Source organism: Ctenopharyngodon idella, chromosome 10 (genome assembly GCF_019924925.1).
Source record: "Ctenopharyngodon idella isolate HZGC_01 chromosome 10, HZGC01, whole genome shotgun sequence".
Lineage (NCBI taxonomy): Eukaryota > Metazoa > Chordata > Actinopteri > Cypriniformes > Xenocyprididae > Ctenopharyngodon > Ctenopharyngodon idella.
The window spans coordinates 23,971,226-23,990,000 of NC_067229.1; the positions used below are offsets into that span (position 1 = coordinate 23,971,226).

The 18,775-nt window shown below is 36.6% G+C and overlaps 1 protein-coding gene across 1 annotated transcript in view; it reads right to left on the bottom strand.

Annotated features, from left to right (window-relative positions):
• Positions 1 to 18,775, bottom strand: part of aldh7a1 (aldehyde dehydrogenase 7 family, member A1) — a 105,798-nt gene that overhangs the window by 28,415 nt on the left and 58,608 nt on the right. The window contains exons 10-13 of the mRNA XM_051908834.1: positions 5,962 to 6,003; positions 3,654 to 3,748; positions 3,445 to 3,529; positions 2,680 to 2,786 (exon numbers count right to left, since the gene is read on the bottom strand). Coding sequence (XP_051764794.1) covers positions 2,680 to 2,786; positions 3,445 to 3,529; positions 3,654 to 3,748; positions 5,962 to 6,003 — 329 coding nt within the window. The remainder of the gene's footprint in view (positions 1 to 2,679; positions 2,787 to 3,444; positions 3,530 to 3,653; positions 3,749 to 5,961; positions 6,004 to 18,775) is intronic.

The following is an 18,775-nucleotide window of genomic DNA, read 5'->3' on the forward strand; positions in this document are numbered from 1 at the left end:
TGACTGTGCACCAGTGCACAAAGCAAGATCCATAAAGACACGGATGAGCGAGTTTGGTGTGGAGGAACTTGACTGGCCTGCACAGAATCCTGACCTCAACCCGATAGAACACCTTTGGGATGAATTAGAGCGGAGACTGTGAGCCAGGCCTTCTCGCCAACTTCACTGCCTGACCTCACAAATGTGCTTCTAGAAGAATGGTCAAAAATTCCCATAAACACCCTTCTAAACCTTGTGGAAAGCCTTCCCAGAAGAGTTGAAGCTGTTATAGCTGCAAAGGGTGGGCCAACTCCATATTAAACCCTACAGATTAAGAATGGGATGACATTAAAGTTCATGTGCACGTAAAGGCAGGCGTCCCAAAACTTTTGGCTATATAGCGTATGTAGAGATTCCAATTTTATTTAAATTAACTGGGCGGCCCTATTCCTAAGAAAAATACACAAATGAAAAAAAAAAAAAAAAGTAAAATGCGCTTTGACACATTTTTAGAAACAGTCTTAACATTCTCTAAACTGTAAGTACAAATGTCACAACTGTTTGCTTGAACATCAGAACTCTCTAGTTCTTGTGTCAGTAAATTGGCCAATGCCACCAAAATAAAAAGTGTTTTTGTCATCGTGTGAGCCACACTGGTCAAAATGTTTAGATGTTTTTTCACCATTAAATATTTGTTATATACCAATTTCATGTATTTTCCTACTTATTTTGTTGACACTGACTGCTTTCTATACCATACAAGAATGTCAGTTTTTTCTAGCAAAATGCTCTTGTGTATCACACTGAGCTTTTTAGATACAGATTCAGACAATAGGTAAAAAATTTACTGGAACACAAAGAAAATGAACATTTGTATTTATACAGTGCATTTATTTTTGTATAAATGTGTTACATCTAAACTGAAAATTCAGTTTCTTATTTATTTTTACACACTATTGTTTTCCACTAACATCAACACCACATATTCTTACGTATATAATTTTTATACCACACATTTTGTCTTCCTATTGCTCTTCCACAACAAGCAACTGAGGATTTTCAGTTTACATATATTTCTACAAAAATAAATGTACCGTATAAATACAAATGTATTTATACAGTACTGCTGCTGCTGTTTAGGGTTGTGACATTCCTCCATGTTCAAAAATGGTAGTGATTGTGCTGGGCAAACTCCATATATGTAGTTCCAAACTTGATTGGTTGATTAGTAAGATTGTGATTCCTATTACATTACAATGGCAGGCCAATTTAGCAGACATTACAAACATTCCATGTCAGATATTTATGGAATATACACGCATGTCTGACAGATTTTGATAGCTAAATGGATCATTTTGCATGCGATGGCTCACACGATGAAAGAATCTTTTGAAGTTGTGAAGAGTTTGACTTCACTGAGATTTCATTGAGAATCAACTCATCAACAAGCCGTGTGCAAATTGTAGACAATTGTACTTACTCTTTTGCACAAAAACATGTGCAATTTGCTTAAATCAATATGAAATTCAAATATGATGTGAACAAGAAACTAACTGTTCAGACATCTGAACTTACTGTTTTGAGGAAAAAAAAAAAAAAAAAAGTCTCAATCGAGAATTGAGCCAAAGTGATTGTGAAAAACTAATACTTCTTAAATTGTCTTATTTTACAGCAAACTGATTTATTATCCTTTAACAAACTGCAGATATCCTGTGATTGTCACTTCTTACACATACATCTTTTAAAAACACAGGCCTATAGGGTTATGCTCACTATCCCTACTAGAACCAAGTTCAGACACTTGTCCAAGCACACAAGTCAGTCAAATTTAGCTAACATTCTATAAAGGGCACCTATTATGCCCCTTTTTACAAGATGTAAAATAAGTCTCTGATGTCCCTAGAGTGTGTATGTACATTTTTAGCACAAAATATTCCACAGATCATTTTTATAGCATGTTAAAATTGCCACTTTTTTTAAAATTGTTTTTGTGTGCAAATGCAAATGCAAATGAGCTGCTGCTTCAGGCCCACTGTCAAGAAGAGGGCGAAGCTTCAAGAGCTCATGCAACAAACTAGTCTCAGCCTCAGACGTCTCACCCACGGACTGTTGGCTGAACGTCTGATGCATATGGCACACTTAACTGGAAACACTTAAGGATTTTGAAGTCATCTGGTTGGTTGAATTCTACAGGATTTCTGGGAGACATTTGTGCATAATAGGTGCCCTTTAAACATTTCTTACCTATGAAACGAACTTGTTTATTACAATGTTGTTCATGCATAACAAATGTGTAATATGTCACAACAAAACAAAACTTAATTTTTCAACTTACATTTCTAAACTTTAAAATTAAACAAGTGACTATCACATGCACCCGCTAACAGGCTTCGTCAAGGGGTAAAGTTGCTCACTTTTGTTTGAAACATGATATTGCCTTCCTGTGGTGCCCTTCAAGAATGCAAAAATGCAGCTGGAATTTGCCCCATGTGTGATGCTAAAAAACATGGTCCTATAAAAGGCCTAAAATGTAAACTGAATATCATTAAAGGGCTAAAAAATGGCATCCTAATCGAGAAGCACTGACCTAGAAGGAACATCATATCAACACATAGCACAGTAACTGTCAGAAGACATCCTGTTTCTGGTGTAATAATGACAATCATACTGCTACTATTCATAGTGAATGAAATGTGTTACCTTTCCCCCGCACACAAGAGTGCCACCCTGCTGCTTCGCTTGCTCTATGGCTGCCAGATACTGTTGAACAGCCTGTTTGGTGTGCAGAGGTCCATAAAGAGTGTTTGCTGTTACCAAATGCAGAAGAATTAGTGCATAGTTGCATTTTATACAGACGTATAACACATTGGGTCTCATTCACTACATGTGCATACTAGGGATGGGCATTTTTCAATAAAACTGTATTTGAATATTAAAAATGCGCACATGAAATAGGCTAGAATTCTCTGCGGTGTGCTATCATAACATACAGTACAGAATAGGGGTGTGACGAGACAGGTAGCTCACGAGACGAGACGAGACTCGAGATTGAGTTCACGAAAACGAGACAAGATTTTTACACACTATTTTTAAGAAATCCTCAATGGCGAAATACATGACTAGAAAAAATATTCTGCAGGTGTATTTGAAATGTTTTAACTAATCATCTTGTAATGAATGTCATTTCAGTTCTACTTTCTGAGTATGAATTATCATATGCAGTAAAAGACAACAATACTCAAGTACTGTAAAAGGTTTTGCCACTAACTCAACTGACTGACTTCTCTTCTGTATGATTTCAGTCTCTTCAGACCTTGCTCAAAACGAAGTTAAGAACAAATTCAAGCATGTACGCACATGTAGTGAATTAGGTGGAATTTCTGGGGGAAAGTTCTCTTGTGCATATAACTATGAATAATACATGCAATTATTAGTGAATGAGACATTATTCTCTACTGAACTTACGATCCCAGGGGTCACCGATGCGGATCTGCTGGTAAGCTTTAGTGATTCTCTCCACAACCTCGTCATGTACACTTTCATGCAGCATCTAATTCAGCAGGACAACAGATGAATAACAATTAGATGGATAAAGGTAAAAAAGGAGAAACTAGTTATTAAAAAAAAAAAACTAGTGGTTAAACTAGTGCTTATCTTTAGTACACAATACTAACCAGTCGTCTGGTAGTAGTGCATCGCTGGCCAGCCGTTCCCACAGAGGCGAAGACAGCAGACGGCACAACCAGATTAAGATCAGCATCGTCAAACACTGGGACAAAAACATTATGCAATGACTTTGTGGACTACATAAACATGAAAAGACTTTCTTTGAATGAATAAATGTGACGTGATTCCTGTGATTACAGACACAACCTCAGACTAGGGTGACCACCTGGTTGCTCTGTTTTCGGGGCAATGCGGGACACGGGGAGAGAGATAAATTCTCTACTATTAGAATATGTAAACATTTATTCATATTAGTTGGAAAGTCTATTTGATGTGATGCAACTGATGCAATAATCTTTGTTAACTGTGATTAGCTCTGTGACCAGCCCTCAGTTTGCCCAGGTTCAAGTGATACAATGTAATTTATTATTTCAATTATTATGTGTAATTTATTATTACACACTTATTATTCTTAATATTTTTGATCTGCCTACTTTGACAACATTGTATGAGAACTGAACTGAGCTGAGCTGGTCGATGACATCACTGTTTTCTCCAGAGCTGCTGTATAGATAAATTAACTAAATTGATAACTAACGATTTCTACAACAGAAATGAATCAATACTGAACTTACTTAAAGGTCCACTGAAGTGCCTTGGAATGCACAGCTTTATTCACTGTGTTGACGAATTTTCCAATGAAACAGGAAGACAGGGCGGGATATATCTAGAAGCTTCTTTTTTTTCAAAGAAATCCTGGCTAGTGTAGCTGTATTAAGCCTTCACCCTAAGTTCACTTTTGATGAGGTCCATACTGGTTCCTTGACTCCATCCACATAGCCGTCATCAGCGGAAAAAAACCCTCTCTACGAGTGCGTTGGTTAGTTATTTTTCCTGCTCTAGCTAGAACATGTCAGCTGGTCAAATGTATTTTTAAATGGCAATCAGAGTTTTTTAATTAATGTTTATTGTTGTATTGTAATTTCAAGAAAAAAAAAAAATAAAAAAAAAATACAGGCACAAGTAAAATGCGGGACACTGCTTACGTCTTGCAAGACATGGGACAAAGCTCCCAATTTTGAGATTGTCCCACGGTGGTCACCCTGCCTAAGGGTGTACTCACACTAGGCACGGTTGCCTTGAACCGAGCCCAAGTGCGATTGTCCCCCCTCCCCACTCCCCCGCTGGCCTGCACTCACACTGCTTACGTCATATACAGCGCAACTTTTTGAATGTAAGAAAACAGGAAGAAATGCACTTCCGGGCATGGAACGGAGCGATCACACTTGTCAAACGAACCGGGCTTTGGGGGTCAAACGCGCTCGGGCATGGTTCAGAGCACCTAGTGTGAGTACACCCTCAGACTAACTACCTACAGGCCTAACACATTTTATTAGGGTTGCAACTAACAATTATTTTTGATAACCAATTAATCTGTCAATTATTTCTTCAATTATTCTGATAAAATACAGAAAGAAAAAAAAGGACATATCCTGCTCAATGTTCATCTTCCAAACAATGTTAACTGGAGGTGGAGCCTTTGAAAACAGATACAAATGTATGAATGTAGGCTATGATACACAGCAAATCGTTTAACAAATGTCCAAAGTTTTAAAGCAGCAGGACAATCTAAATCACTAAATTATCGATTGCTACATCAGTAAGATTTCAAGTAATTATTGTCAATTCAAAAGCTAAATTTAATATCCAACACGAAATGGAACTGCTCATAAGCATCTTTTAAGCGTTTAATAATGTTTAATGTTTTTTCCTGCTTTGGACATGGGTCGTACACCTTTCCAGCAGCAAGCTCACTCTGTGTACTTCAGAGTTTTTCCAAGAATGTTCTTTTCATAGAAATTTGTTTTCGATTATTTTCATTATCGATTATATCAACTAGTTGTTGCAGCCCTACAGTTTATTCAATTATAATTATTCAAAAGACTAAAGGCCCGTTCACACCGACAACAATAACTATAAAGATAACGATAACTGTATTAGCGTCCACACCAACGAATGATAACACTGTTTATTCTAAGTGCGCGCTGCAGGTTTGTTGTCTGCTGCTTTAAATGCTCAAACTCTTTAAAGCAGAATAGGTTCTGATTGGCTGTCAATGTTTTTATCGTTCATTAGCTGAAACAACATAGTTTCTCTGTGCCGTTATCATTATAGTTGTGGTGTAGACTATTTCTTTATATTTAGAAAGATTTTTTAGAACTATATTACTATCGTTATAGTTGTCGTCCTTGGTGTGAACGGGCCTTTATACATTCAAACAAAAAGACCCTTTTCAATTAATTAAATTCAACAAACCTATGATGGCGTTATTTCCTCCCAGCTCCAGTAGCTGACGACCTGTACAAAATCAAAATATTCACTTCATAAGTCAAAATTCATAAGTCAAAAAAAAAAAAAAAAAAAAGGCAAAATCAGGAACCAAAACAGGACACAATCACACACAGACACACCAACATATGCATAAAACCTGACCAAAAACTTCTGGGTCTGGATCTGCATTTAGATCTATAATCACTATTTTGTGCAATCTAAGTATCTAAGTAAAAAGAAAATGCTTACAGGATCCTATATATATATATATATGTCAAACCAAAAATTATTCAGACACTAGATATAATTTTATCTTTTTTTTTTTTTTTTCCAAAAAAATCGTATCAGATTTTGGCCAAAAGAGTTCACAATAATGGTATATCGCAATATCTATAGAAATCTTGAAAAAAAAAAAAAAAAAAAGATGCTATCAGACAAATTCATCTTTATTTTGTTTATTTTGCAATTTTTTGGAGCAATGAATCACACCATTGCATACAAAAAGAACAATTACACTTAACAGAATGCTAAATGCTAACCAGTTTTAGCTTAGCACTAGTAATGGTGGGCGCTTGTGAAGCACTGCTATGTGAAGCTTTGAAACCTTTGTGCAACATTTGTTTCAAACCAGTGGTCAGGAGTGTGTATCAAACTGCCAAAGTCACTTGATTTCAGTGAACAAGACCTCACCAAGACAGTCTCGCTTATGGACCTTGTGCGAAGGCGCCCTCCGGCGTAGAGTAAGAATGAAGCAAATTGCATGCAAATTGAGAGTTTAATGTGTTTAATATATACATACATATATTTATTTATGTATTTATTTATTTGGGATGCCACAATTCTCAATATAATATTGAACCATTCAGTACAACATCCACGGTTCAATACGTGCTTGCGAATTGCAGTTCTTCCAGTTTTGCATTTAAATTTCTGTACGTTTTATTTCTCTCCGAATGGACTCTATGCATGGTCACTTCCGCGTTTTTCCTCAGAGCGCATATTTACATACGGTGCTACGTCATAAGCCAATGTTCCTTACCTAGAGCTGTCAAAATGACTGAGGAGAAAATTACTGTTTAGTGTCGCTGTTTACAAAAACTTTCCCAGATTACTGTAAATGATGTCCATCGCATTGTGAGGATGTTGGATGTCACATGTCCAGTAAAATGGAGAAGGGCATTAAAGTGGTCATGAACTGAGAAATCAAATTTTCCTTGAGCTTTTGACTCAAAGAGGTCATGTAAGAGATCATCATACCATAAAAATATCCTGTAAGTTTCAGAACTGAAAACTTCCTTGTTAGTCCAAAAACAGCTTTTATTGTAACCAAGCCCAGAGAGCGACTCGTTGTGGAATGTGCCTATGATGGTAAAAGACCGCCTCTGCAGAAGAAATCAACCTTAACCTTATTGGTATATTATTTTATTAATTATTAGGCTTAAATGAAAATATTCTCACAGTGAGACTTGGTAACCACAGGTAAAACCATACATGACTACTCACTACCACTGTCAAATGATATTATATTATGATATGTTATATAGGCCTATAAAAAAACGCCTAAACACAGATACAAACTACACCTTAACAAAGACATGAATTATATATTCCCCTACCCACCTAATACATATATATTACAATATAAATGGCTATAACAGTTTTCAATATAAATATTCCACATTTCCACAAACCATGGTATAATAATACTACAGTTCATTCATGGTAAATGTTTGTAAGGGTGGTGATTTTGGGATTTAAAAGTATTCTATCTTCATTCACGGCACGTTTCTCCTGTTTTCCTCATCAGTCTTGTTGGGAATGTTGAGGCTGTTTCATCCGATTTAAACTAGTTTAATCATCGAGCGATTTATAGTTTGTAAACGAGAGGTGTGTGTTGAATTGGAACGCTTCTCACTAGATGTCTCAACACTGTTTAAGAACGGTGACCGATAATAAACGCAGCTCCTTTAAGCTTTTGTTCCGTTATCCACTGGGCCGTACTGCATAGTTCAAAGTAAACTAGTGAAACACATAAAAACAGCACTATTTGTTCAGTATTTCTTGTTACTGACCAAGAAACAACTACAGATGATTCAGTGACAGAGCGGTCCGAACGAATCCAAATAGTTTCAGATCGTTATGCAAGCATGTTTGGCCAATTCACGGAAAAGAAAGATTCGAGACAAAAGAATGATTAATTCACGAATGATAGGTATCGCTGGTTCAGTCAACAGAAATACAGAACACACATAATAACTGCTGAAATATTTGCACGGAAAACGTTTCTCAGGTCAGTCTGAGGAGCGTGCATGGTACGAATAGTGTGTATATAGCTGTACAGCAGCAGGCACCACTGCGGCCATGTATCTAACCAAATTTAGCCGCACTGCCAGGAAAAGAGGAGGAGGGAGATTGTGGTGCTGCGGGCCGGATGAAAATGATTGGCGGGCTATCAGTTGACGAATCCTGTCTTAGTAGGATGAAAATAATCTGTTATTTAAACTGTGATTAAATAAAAGAACGCTCCCTTTGCTACTTTACCAGAGTTATTGGTTGTTTTGCTGGGATACAAGAACTGCATTATATATTGTACTTGTCCATTAGAGGTGGGTATAGTTCAATCATCACAGGTTGTCTGATCCACTTGGTTGCAGTAGTGCAGAAAGGGAGTCCAAATTTTATAAAAGTCTTTTAGTTTCCCTTTAACAAATATGTCAGTTTTTCCAAGGCAAGGTTGTTAGTAATTTCTTCAAACCATTGATTAGGGGAGGGTCCTTGGGTCTCCTTCCATTTTAAAGCAATAACACGCTTGGCCTGAAGCAAACTAAAATCAATTAGTTTGCACTTTCTTGCATTCACCTCCAAAATTTACTGGATATATATGAAATAGACAAAATTTGGGAGCAAGAGGGACATTTTCTTCAGTCAATTTACCAATCATAAGAACAATCTCCTTCCAGAATCCTTGAATCTCATTGCACTCCCATATACAGTGATTAAGGGGTACCAATTTCTTGTTTGCATTTTAAACAACTGTCTGGAATATTGGGATTAAATTTATGTAATTTGACTGGGGTAATGTAAGTACAAAGAAGCCATTTATATTGCAGCAATTTACACCTAGTATTGACGCTGTTTTGTGCAAATAAACAAGATTCCATCCATTCTTCTTTAGAAATATCTTCCTGAAGATTATTCTTCCAAGCTGTTAAATAAGATAATGAACTCTCTTTTGATCCCTCTAAGAGTATATTATAAAAGAATGACAGACTGCCCTTATCCCTTGTTTTAAAGTGTGTTTTTCTATAATTGACAAAGGGGGTTCTGAATATGTTTTAATTTCAGAATGAATAAAACTTATTTGTAAATATTTAAAAAAATGTTTCTGAGGAATATTTTCTCATCAGTTGTTGGAATGACAACATTATACCTTCATCGTATAAATCATCTACTTGACTTATTCCCTTAAACATCCAATTTTTAAATCCCTTATCACTTCTCCAAGGCACAAAATTTGTATTACCTCAGATTACAAAAAAATTGTGTGCTTCATACCATACAGAGATGGTATTCCTAAGAAAAGGATTATGCGTAGTTTTTTTGAGCATTTTAATTGAAGAAGAGTAAAGATACATCTGTAATGGAATTGTTATTCCATTTTTTTCTATATCTATCCATGCTGGAGGGTCCATATCTTGGACGTAGTACATAGCAGAACAGAGTTGAGCCGCCCAATAGTAAAGTTTTACGTTTGGTACCTTAAGCCCTCCCCGTTCGTATGGCAAATAGAGTAAGGACAGATGCAACTGAGGATGTTTGTTATTCCATATAAATCTTGTGAATGTTTTCTTGAGTATAGCAAAAAGGTGGATGGAAGTGGAATTGACTGGAAGAGGAATAAAAAGTTTGGTAGAATTGACATCATATTTATACATTCAATAATAGAAATTGGCAATGCATTCCATGTCTCGAGTGAGTCAATTACTTTCTTTACTAGTGGGTCATAAGTAGTTGGAATAATTTCTTTTATATTTGGGGTTATCTTAATTCCTAAATATGTAAAACCTTCAGGAGAGCAGACGAATTGCCTACAGGTCAACGAGTTTCTCCTTTCATCACCATTCAATAACAGCAAGGCACTCTTATTATTATTAACTTCGTAGCCTGAAAATTCTCCAAACGTTGTTAGTATATTATTAAGTGCTTGAATAGAAGGTTCTAGATTTGTAAGAGATACCACAATATCATCTGCAAACAAAGATAAGCGATGTTCCCTCTCACCTATTGTGATGATGTGATGTGATTATTTCAGGACTACTCCGAATTGCCATTGCGAGGGGTTCTATTGCAAATAAAAATAAATGAGAGGACAATGGACAACCTTGACATGTACCTCTACTTAAATTGAAGGGTTTTGAAATTTGGCTATTTGTTATTATTTCTGTTTGTGGGTCACTATAAAGTAACCTAATCCATTTAATATACCCATCACCCAACCCATATCTTTTAAGCACCTCAAAAAGGTATCCCCATTCAATCCTGTCGAAGGCTTTTTCTACGTCCAACAACAGGATTGCGTAGTCCTTGGCATTTTGTTTTTTATAGTATATTTAAGACTCTACATATATTATGGAGGGGTTGTCTTCCAAGCACAAACCCATTTTGATCATTCATAATAACATTCGGTATATGCGTTTCAATTCTCTTAGCTAGGGCATTACAAAGAATTATAAAATTGCAAGACATTAAAGATATCTGCCTATAAGATGACTTTTCATTGGGGGGTTTGCCTGGCTTTAATATAAGAATAATTAGAGCTGATCTCAATGAAGGAGACAGTATTCCCTTTTCAAATGATTCATTAAACATTTCAAGTAAGTGTGGTAAAAGTTTTCCTGCAAACATTTTATAAATTTCCATTGGGAGGCTATCAGGCCCGGGGGCTTTTCCACTACTCATGCCCTGTAGTGCCTTTGAGAGCTCTTCTATGCTTAGATTTCTCTCTGAATTACTTCTTGTCCCCTCTAATAATTTAGGAAATTGAAGTTTATCAAGAAAGTTGTCTTGCCCTTCTAAATTGTTGGTGCATTCAGATTTGTACAGATTTTCATAATACAATTTAAAAATATTATTTATTTCCAATGGATCTACAATCTTCTCCCCATTCTCCAAAGTTAATAAATTGATGGCTCTGTCTGTTTGTATCTTTTTAATTCTCTATGCAAGCAACTTTCCTGATTTTTCTCCCTGACCGTAATAGGATTGTTTTAGCCACATTAAATTCTTAGCTATTTTACTACTAGTTAATTCATTATATTGGGCTTTTAATAAAAGAAGTTCTTTTTGCTTTACAGGGTCGTTGTTGCTGAAGAGGTGTTGTTCTAATACTTTAATTTGTTTTTCCAGATTTTCTAATTGTGCCTGATAGGTTTTGGATCTATATCTTGTGTAACTTAATATTTCCCCTCTTATATAGGCTTTGAAGGCCTCCCATTTGATTGAAGCACTCGTCTGATTTGTATTAATTAGGAAACATAGGTCTATTTTATTATCCAGAAATTTAACAAAGTCAGGGTCCAAAAGCCATCTTGATTGAAATCGAAATCTGGGAGGGGAAAGTATGAGATTGTCCAACTGAATTGTAAACGTGATGGGGCGTCCTCTTCAGTTTTTGAGATTCTCTCTTCTGCCTCTCCCATTCTTTGCAATTGGGACAGTAAATCTGATTTTATGCCATTTATAACATCTAGCATATTGGTGGATTGTTATGTCAGCTTTCAAAGAATGAATTGCGCTGAGGATGTCGTCTTTTGTAGCCGCATTAAATTCACTCTGTGCTTCAGCTAGCTTTTTGCTAGCTAACGGCAGGTTTTCCTCCTCCATCTGCACAGACAGCTTCGAATGCTGTCCAGATTTGATGGTTTTTGGTGGCATTTCGTCCAGCAAGTCTAAGTGGGTTTTAAAAACTTATATCCCAGATAGCAAACGGATGTGGGCCACTTCAGGCAATGATGCGGCACTGCAGGCCTTCTTATGGCCCGGACAAAATGTATGTGAGCCTTAAGTGGCCCGCATGTAACATGGCAAATATGGCCCAAATATTTCAAATCACATGTGGGCCTTTTTAGGCAAAGATGCGGCAATGTGTAATCTGAATGTAAGCCTGAAGTGGCCCATGTGATAAATAATGAATATGGCCCAAATATCACAAAACCAAATGTGGGCCATCTTTGGCAAAAATGTGGCACAATCAACAATGGCTAATCTGGGTGTAAACCAAATATGGCCCACACATGCTGCAGCAAATGTGGCCCAGTTATATTAAAACACAACTGGGCCAGTTTTGGCAAAGATGTGGGAAAGTAACTACTGGCGATTCTGAATGTGAACCTAAAGTGGCCCACACATGGCATAACAAATATGGCCCCAATACATGAATCCAACTTGGGACCACATTTGGCAAATGTACGGCACAGTCAGCACTGGCTAACCAGGGTGTGAGCCTAAACTGGCCCACATATAATGCAGCAAATGTGGCCCAGTTATCTTAAAACATATCTAGGCCAGTTTTGGCAAAGATGAGGGACAGTAACGACTGGCAAATCTGAATGTGAACCTAAAGTGGCCCACACACAGCATAGCAAATATGGCCCGGATACATTACTCCAGCTTTGGACCACATTTGGCAAATGTACGGCACAGTCAGCACTGACTAATCAGGGTTTAAGCCTAAACTGGCCCACATATAATGCAGCAAATGTGGCCCAGTTATCTTAAAAAATATCTGGGCCAGTTTTGGCAAAGATGACGGAGTGTAATCACTGGCAATTCTGAATGTGAACCTAAAGTGGCCCACACATGGCATAACAAATATGCCCCAAATACATTACTCCAACTTTGGACCACATTTGGCCAATGTACGGCACAGTCAGCACTGGCTAACCAGGGTGTGAGCCTAAACTGGCCCACATAAAATGCAGCTAATGTGGCCCAGTTATCTTAAAACATATCTGGGCCAGTTCTGGCAAAGATGACGGAGTGTAATCACTGGTGATTACAAGATGACAGCTTAAAATTCATAATAAATGATGTTTTTGGAAAATGTAAATTGTAGAAAGTTCTGTGATGGGTAGGTTTAATGTAGAGGGATAGATTATGCAGTTTGTACAGTATAAAAATCATTATGTCTATGGAAAGTCCCCATAAAACATGAAAACACAACATGTGTGTGTGTGTGTGTGTGTGTACTGCAGAGCAGAAACACAGACGTGCACTATTACAGCTCTTACAGTCAGTTTTGCTGTACATGTACATTGTACTGTAGAAGGAGTGTCTGATTGAGAAACGTGTACAACATAGTTAAAATTAGTGAACTGTTTTTATGGTCTTGGAACATACATTTTAATGTTTGGTAGAGAGATATTTTGAGCTGCTGTATGTTAAAATCTTTGCCATGGTTTCAAGCAGGACATATTCCTCTGTCTACATGTTTTGTTGATCTTGCAACAAGATCCCAAGGGCAAGTTAGTCCTAACGCTACCCCTAAACCTAACCCAACCCAGCACAAAACCCTGGTTGATGCATAAACTTGACAACTGTAAACTTGTCACTCAAATATGATTGGTTGAATGAAATGCAGGATTAACAATGTAAGCAGGCAGTGTCATTGTCAGTGACCCTGATATTGTAATAAGTAAATAAATGAATGAATAAACTAATAAATAAATAAAACATTACAAAACAAACATCAATAAAAATATTTAATTTGTCTTACATTTTGGCTGAATATTGACATTTACATTTATAAATGACTTTTTTATGAATAAAAATAGCCTATCATAATATTAATTGATTAATTAAATTATGAGTGGGTAAATCAGCACAAACTGCAATGAGAACATTGTATGTTATTTTGATATTATTAACTTTTCACACCTTTTTTTTTTTTAATCATGTTATAGGCTTCAGCTAACTTTGTTAGAGATAAGATCTTTTTTTTTAATCAAAGTTCAAACTGGTTCGAATTTTCCTATTTCCGGCCCTTTAAATTTAAAAGTAGTCACACGGAAAAGGCGCCCAAAAGACAGAACAGCAGAGAGTATCGGCCGGAGAATTGACGGTGGAAAACTGCACAAAGTAAAGTCAAGGTAAGATTTAATAAAAAATAATGAATTTAAACAATCTCTTTTTGTTGGCGATTGCTTCATTATATTTGATTGGAGTATTTATGTGATAATAAAGTTAGTGATAACTTAAATTGTTAGCAAGCAAACACATAGCTAAGGCTATTTGAAGATAAGTTATTTAGTCATTTCAACTTTTGCTATCTCTGGATTTTCAGGGTTTTTTTTTAAATATGAATGTTTGTGTAGAGAAATAGGCTGAATGATGATTGTAAGTGACCGTGACATAGTAATTTGCTATGTTCGCGCTGTTTACATTTTACTCTGCTACAGCCAGTAGATCAAGACTGATTAGTTCATTGTTTTTAACTATTTTCTTTAATATCTCGTGAATAATGTTGATTAGTTCACCTCCGAGTCTTTTGAACAGAGTCTCTTTCGTTCGTTTGTCACGTCACGTGACAGCATACATTAAGATAACGTTAGTTTGGTTTTACTCCTTGTACTCTTTTTGTAATTCTTTATTTATTAAACATTTTAAGTTTATAACTATTTACAACAGAGCCCAAGATCTGCCCACAATCATAAGAAAAAGAGATACAATAAGACTTGATAAATAAAAAATAAATATTATATCAAGATTTCAACATTTTTGATAAAGTCTCAATAAGGTCCGACCAAAATTGTATTGTCCTTCTGGTGGCGCCATGCATTTTAGCTGTGGTGCTCTCCAAAAGAGCAATGTCCAGCAAATAGGACATCCAAGTGGACATAGCTGGGGTAGATGGTTCCAACCACAGTTTCAGGATAACCTTTTTAGCAGCAGTAAGGACAGCTGACAGAATCCTCTTTTGATTGACAGACAGTGATAGTGAAGAGTCATCTATCAAAAGAAAAACCAGAGGGTCCTTTTGGATCTGAGTCTTAAGAAGATCTTTCAATAAGTCCCGGACCGAAGACCAGAACTGCTCAATTCGGGAACAGTCCCAGAACATACGCATATATGTACATGGCTTGCGCTGCTACACAAGTGACAAAAAGGATCAGACTTTCTTTTCATTTTATGTAGTAAACAGGGAGTGGCATATGCCTTATGAATTAATTTATAATGAATAATTTGGTGGGCCGGATTTTTTGAGGTAGCAAAACAATTCCCCCAGACAGAGTCCCAATTAATCACGGTGTTAAGGTCTCTCTCCCAGAAGTCTTCAGTCGGAATGTTTGAGTACTGACGTACCACAAGTGATTTATAAATTATACTCACAATACCTTTAGAAGCCCTACTAGAGTCTATTCAATCTATCATAAAGTGAGGAGATATTTTAGTCGACCAGGGTACTCCATAAGCTTTTAGTGCAGATCTTAATCTTAAATACAAAAAGAAGGAAAATCCTGGGAGAGAGAATTCAACTTGTAGGATCTGAAAGGACTTAAGCCTATAATCATTGTACAGATCTTTTAGGGTATAAATACCACATTCAACCCAGCATTTAGAAATAAACTGTTTATTACCTGTGCAGAGGTTACTGTTATGCCAAATGGGGGTAGAATTGCTATAGGAATCTGAAGCTCCCATGATCTTTTCTGCCACTTTCCAGATTTTAATAGAATGACATATAACTGGACCAAACTTTTCCAAAACCTTCTTAGGTATTCCAGTAAAAGGTAAATCCTGTAGACGCAATGGGTAAATAATATTATTTTCTAAGGCCCGCCATGACACAGGAGAGTCAACATCAATCCAAGTCCTAAGCGGTCTCACTTGGTACGATAAATAACAGGACCAAAAATCTGGTAGCGATAAGCCACCATGGGGTTTCAGCTGGTACACAGATTTAAGACAAATTGTAGGCCGTTTATTATTACATAAGAATTTTGTTACCACTGTATTAAGCTCTTTAAAGTAACCAATAGGTGGTGCCAGAGGTAACGTATAAAATAAAAAGCTCAACCTCAGAAGTATATTCATCTTAACAGTGGCTATCCTAGCATGAAGAGCCAAACAGAGTGGAGACCAACACAGAAGATTGCTTTTAATCTTATCAAGAAGAGACTGATAGTTCCATTTAGCAATGTGTGAAAGTGAAGAAAAAACTCTAATCCCCAGATAATTAAACTGGTCGGTAATTGGAATCATAGTGGGTAAGGCCTGAATCTCTGATTTAGCAGCTATATTAAGGGGCAGAAGTACGGATTTGCTCTAATTAATGTTGTAACCAGACAATTTACCGAATGTATTGAATAATTTTAAGCATTCACTAACAGAATCTGTGATATTTGATAGATACAAAAGAATATCGTCAGCATAGAGTGAAATTTTATGGGTTGTATTCATACAGCTTATAGGAACTATTGCAGAGCATTGTCTAATCGCTTGGGCCAAAGGCTCTAATGATAAATTAAAAAGCAAGGGTGACAGGGGACATCCTTGATGAGTACCCCTGCCTAGGCAGAAGGAAGGAGAGATATGGGGACCAGTAAGTACTCTTGCTGAACACTCAAAATAGATAGTTTTGACAGCATGCAGGAAAAAAGAACCAAACCCAAAATGCTTCAGGACAGACCACAAAAAATTCCACTCAATTCTGTCGAAAGCTTTCTCTGCATAGGCTACATAGGCTTCTTCATATTATTCAACAAGCAGACACCTATATAGCTTCCTCTGCAATCCTCTCTTTGGAATGGAATTCTGGGGGAATTGTTTTGCTACCTCAAGAAGCCTATGTATGTTGTCTGCAGCAAATCTCCCCCTTAAAAAACCTGACTGATCATACTTGATCAAGTCTCCTACACACCGATCCAATCTTAAGGCCAATACTTTTGCCATTAGCTTTGAATCTGTAGATAGGAGACTAATTGGCCTATAACTAGAACACTCAAGGGGATCCTTTCCTTTCTTCAACAGTAAAGTTATCAAAGCTGTGTTTTGGTCTCTATGTAGAGCACCTTTTTCTAAAGCAAAACTAAAAGAATAAAGTATCAATGGAGCCACTATGTCCCATAATATCTTCAATAACTCCGGGGGAATCCCATCTAAGCCAGGAGCTTTATTATTGCTCATGGAATCCAGGGCAGATTTTAATTCTTTAATTGTCAAAGGATTGTCCAGTATATCACGCTGAGAATCATTCAATTTAGGGAGATTTAAATGCTTAAGGAACAAATCAAAATTTGTTGGGTCAGTGCTGGATTCTGAAGTATACAACTGTTGATAATATGATTCAAACACTTTATTTATATCCTTAGGTTGAGTATACACTGAACCCTCGTGTCTAATAGCAGATATACTGGCTTTGGATTCACCATCCTTCAACTTTAAAGCCAAAAGCTTAGAGGGGCATTCTCCATAGAAATAATAAGATTGCCTAGTACGATGTATAATAAATTCAGCTCTATGCAAATATATAGATTTTAATTCTGATTTAAGAGCATTTAATTCTTTGGCTTTGATATCACTAAATTTACCTTTTAATTCCTTCTCTAGCAGATCAATTTGTTTTTCTAATTCAATTTTACGACTCTGTCTACGCTTTTTACTAAAAGATGAAAAACTTATACATTTACCCCTAATAAAACATTTAGTGGTTTCCCACAATACTTGAGGGTTAGAGGCTGAATCCGTGTTAATCTGCAAAAATTCCTTCAAAGAGCTTCGTAATTCAGCCACAAAAGTACAGTCCTGTAACAGGGAGGTGTTAAATCTCCACCAGTTGGGTCTGGAGCCCAACGATACAGGTGTTAGGGTAGTAATTACAGGGGAATGATCAGATAAAAGAAGTGGCAGAATATCAACTTTACAACTTTAATGGAATAAGAGAAGGGGACATAAGTAAATAGTCTATCCTTGAATAGCTCTTATGATGAGCTGAATAGAATGTATAGTCCCCGGCACCGTCATTTTGCAGAGGCCAGACATCACATATGTTAGAGTGTCGCAAAAATGAGTTAAGGCATCCAGTAATCACTGAATCAGCCTTAGAGGCTGAGCTCTATCTAGCTGAGGATCCAACACAGCATTAAAATCGCCCCCTAAAACCACAAGACAGTCTTCCAAATTTAAAACTAAACGTAATAATTCTTGAAAAAATAGGGGATCACCCTCGTTAGGTGCATATATAGACATAAAAGCATATTTAGTATTATTTAGGGAACCAACAACATAGGTAATTCTGCCTTCTGTATCTCCACCAGAACGTATAATTGAAAAATTAGTAGAACGCCTAGACAATATCAGCACTCCTTTAGTCTTATTGCCAGCCGAATATATGAGGAGATCACTTTGAAGAATCTATTTTGAAAGCGATGTACGTCATCTGATTTCAAATGAGACTCTTGAATAAGGGCGATGGAGACCCTTTTACATCTTAGGTAATCTAAGCATTTGGTTCGTTTAATAGGGCTATTTAGACCATTAACGTTCCATGACAATATATTTATAGCCATGTTATTGAGTAACAGCGATATCCAGACCAACCAGAATAAACAGGTGGGAGGACCATAAAATAATCCCCAGGAAAGATAGCAGCAAACGAAATGTATGCATACACATACATGTACATACAAATAACGTTATTACGCATATAAATGTAAACATAAAACTGGTTAAACTTACGTGGGCGGACTTGGGCATAGAACAGAAAAACACAAACAGTAACAAAATGGGCAGTAAGCAAAGA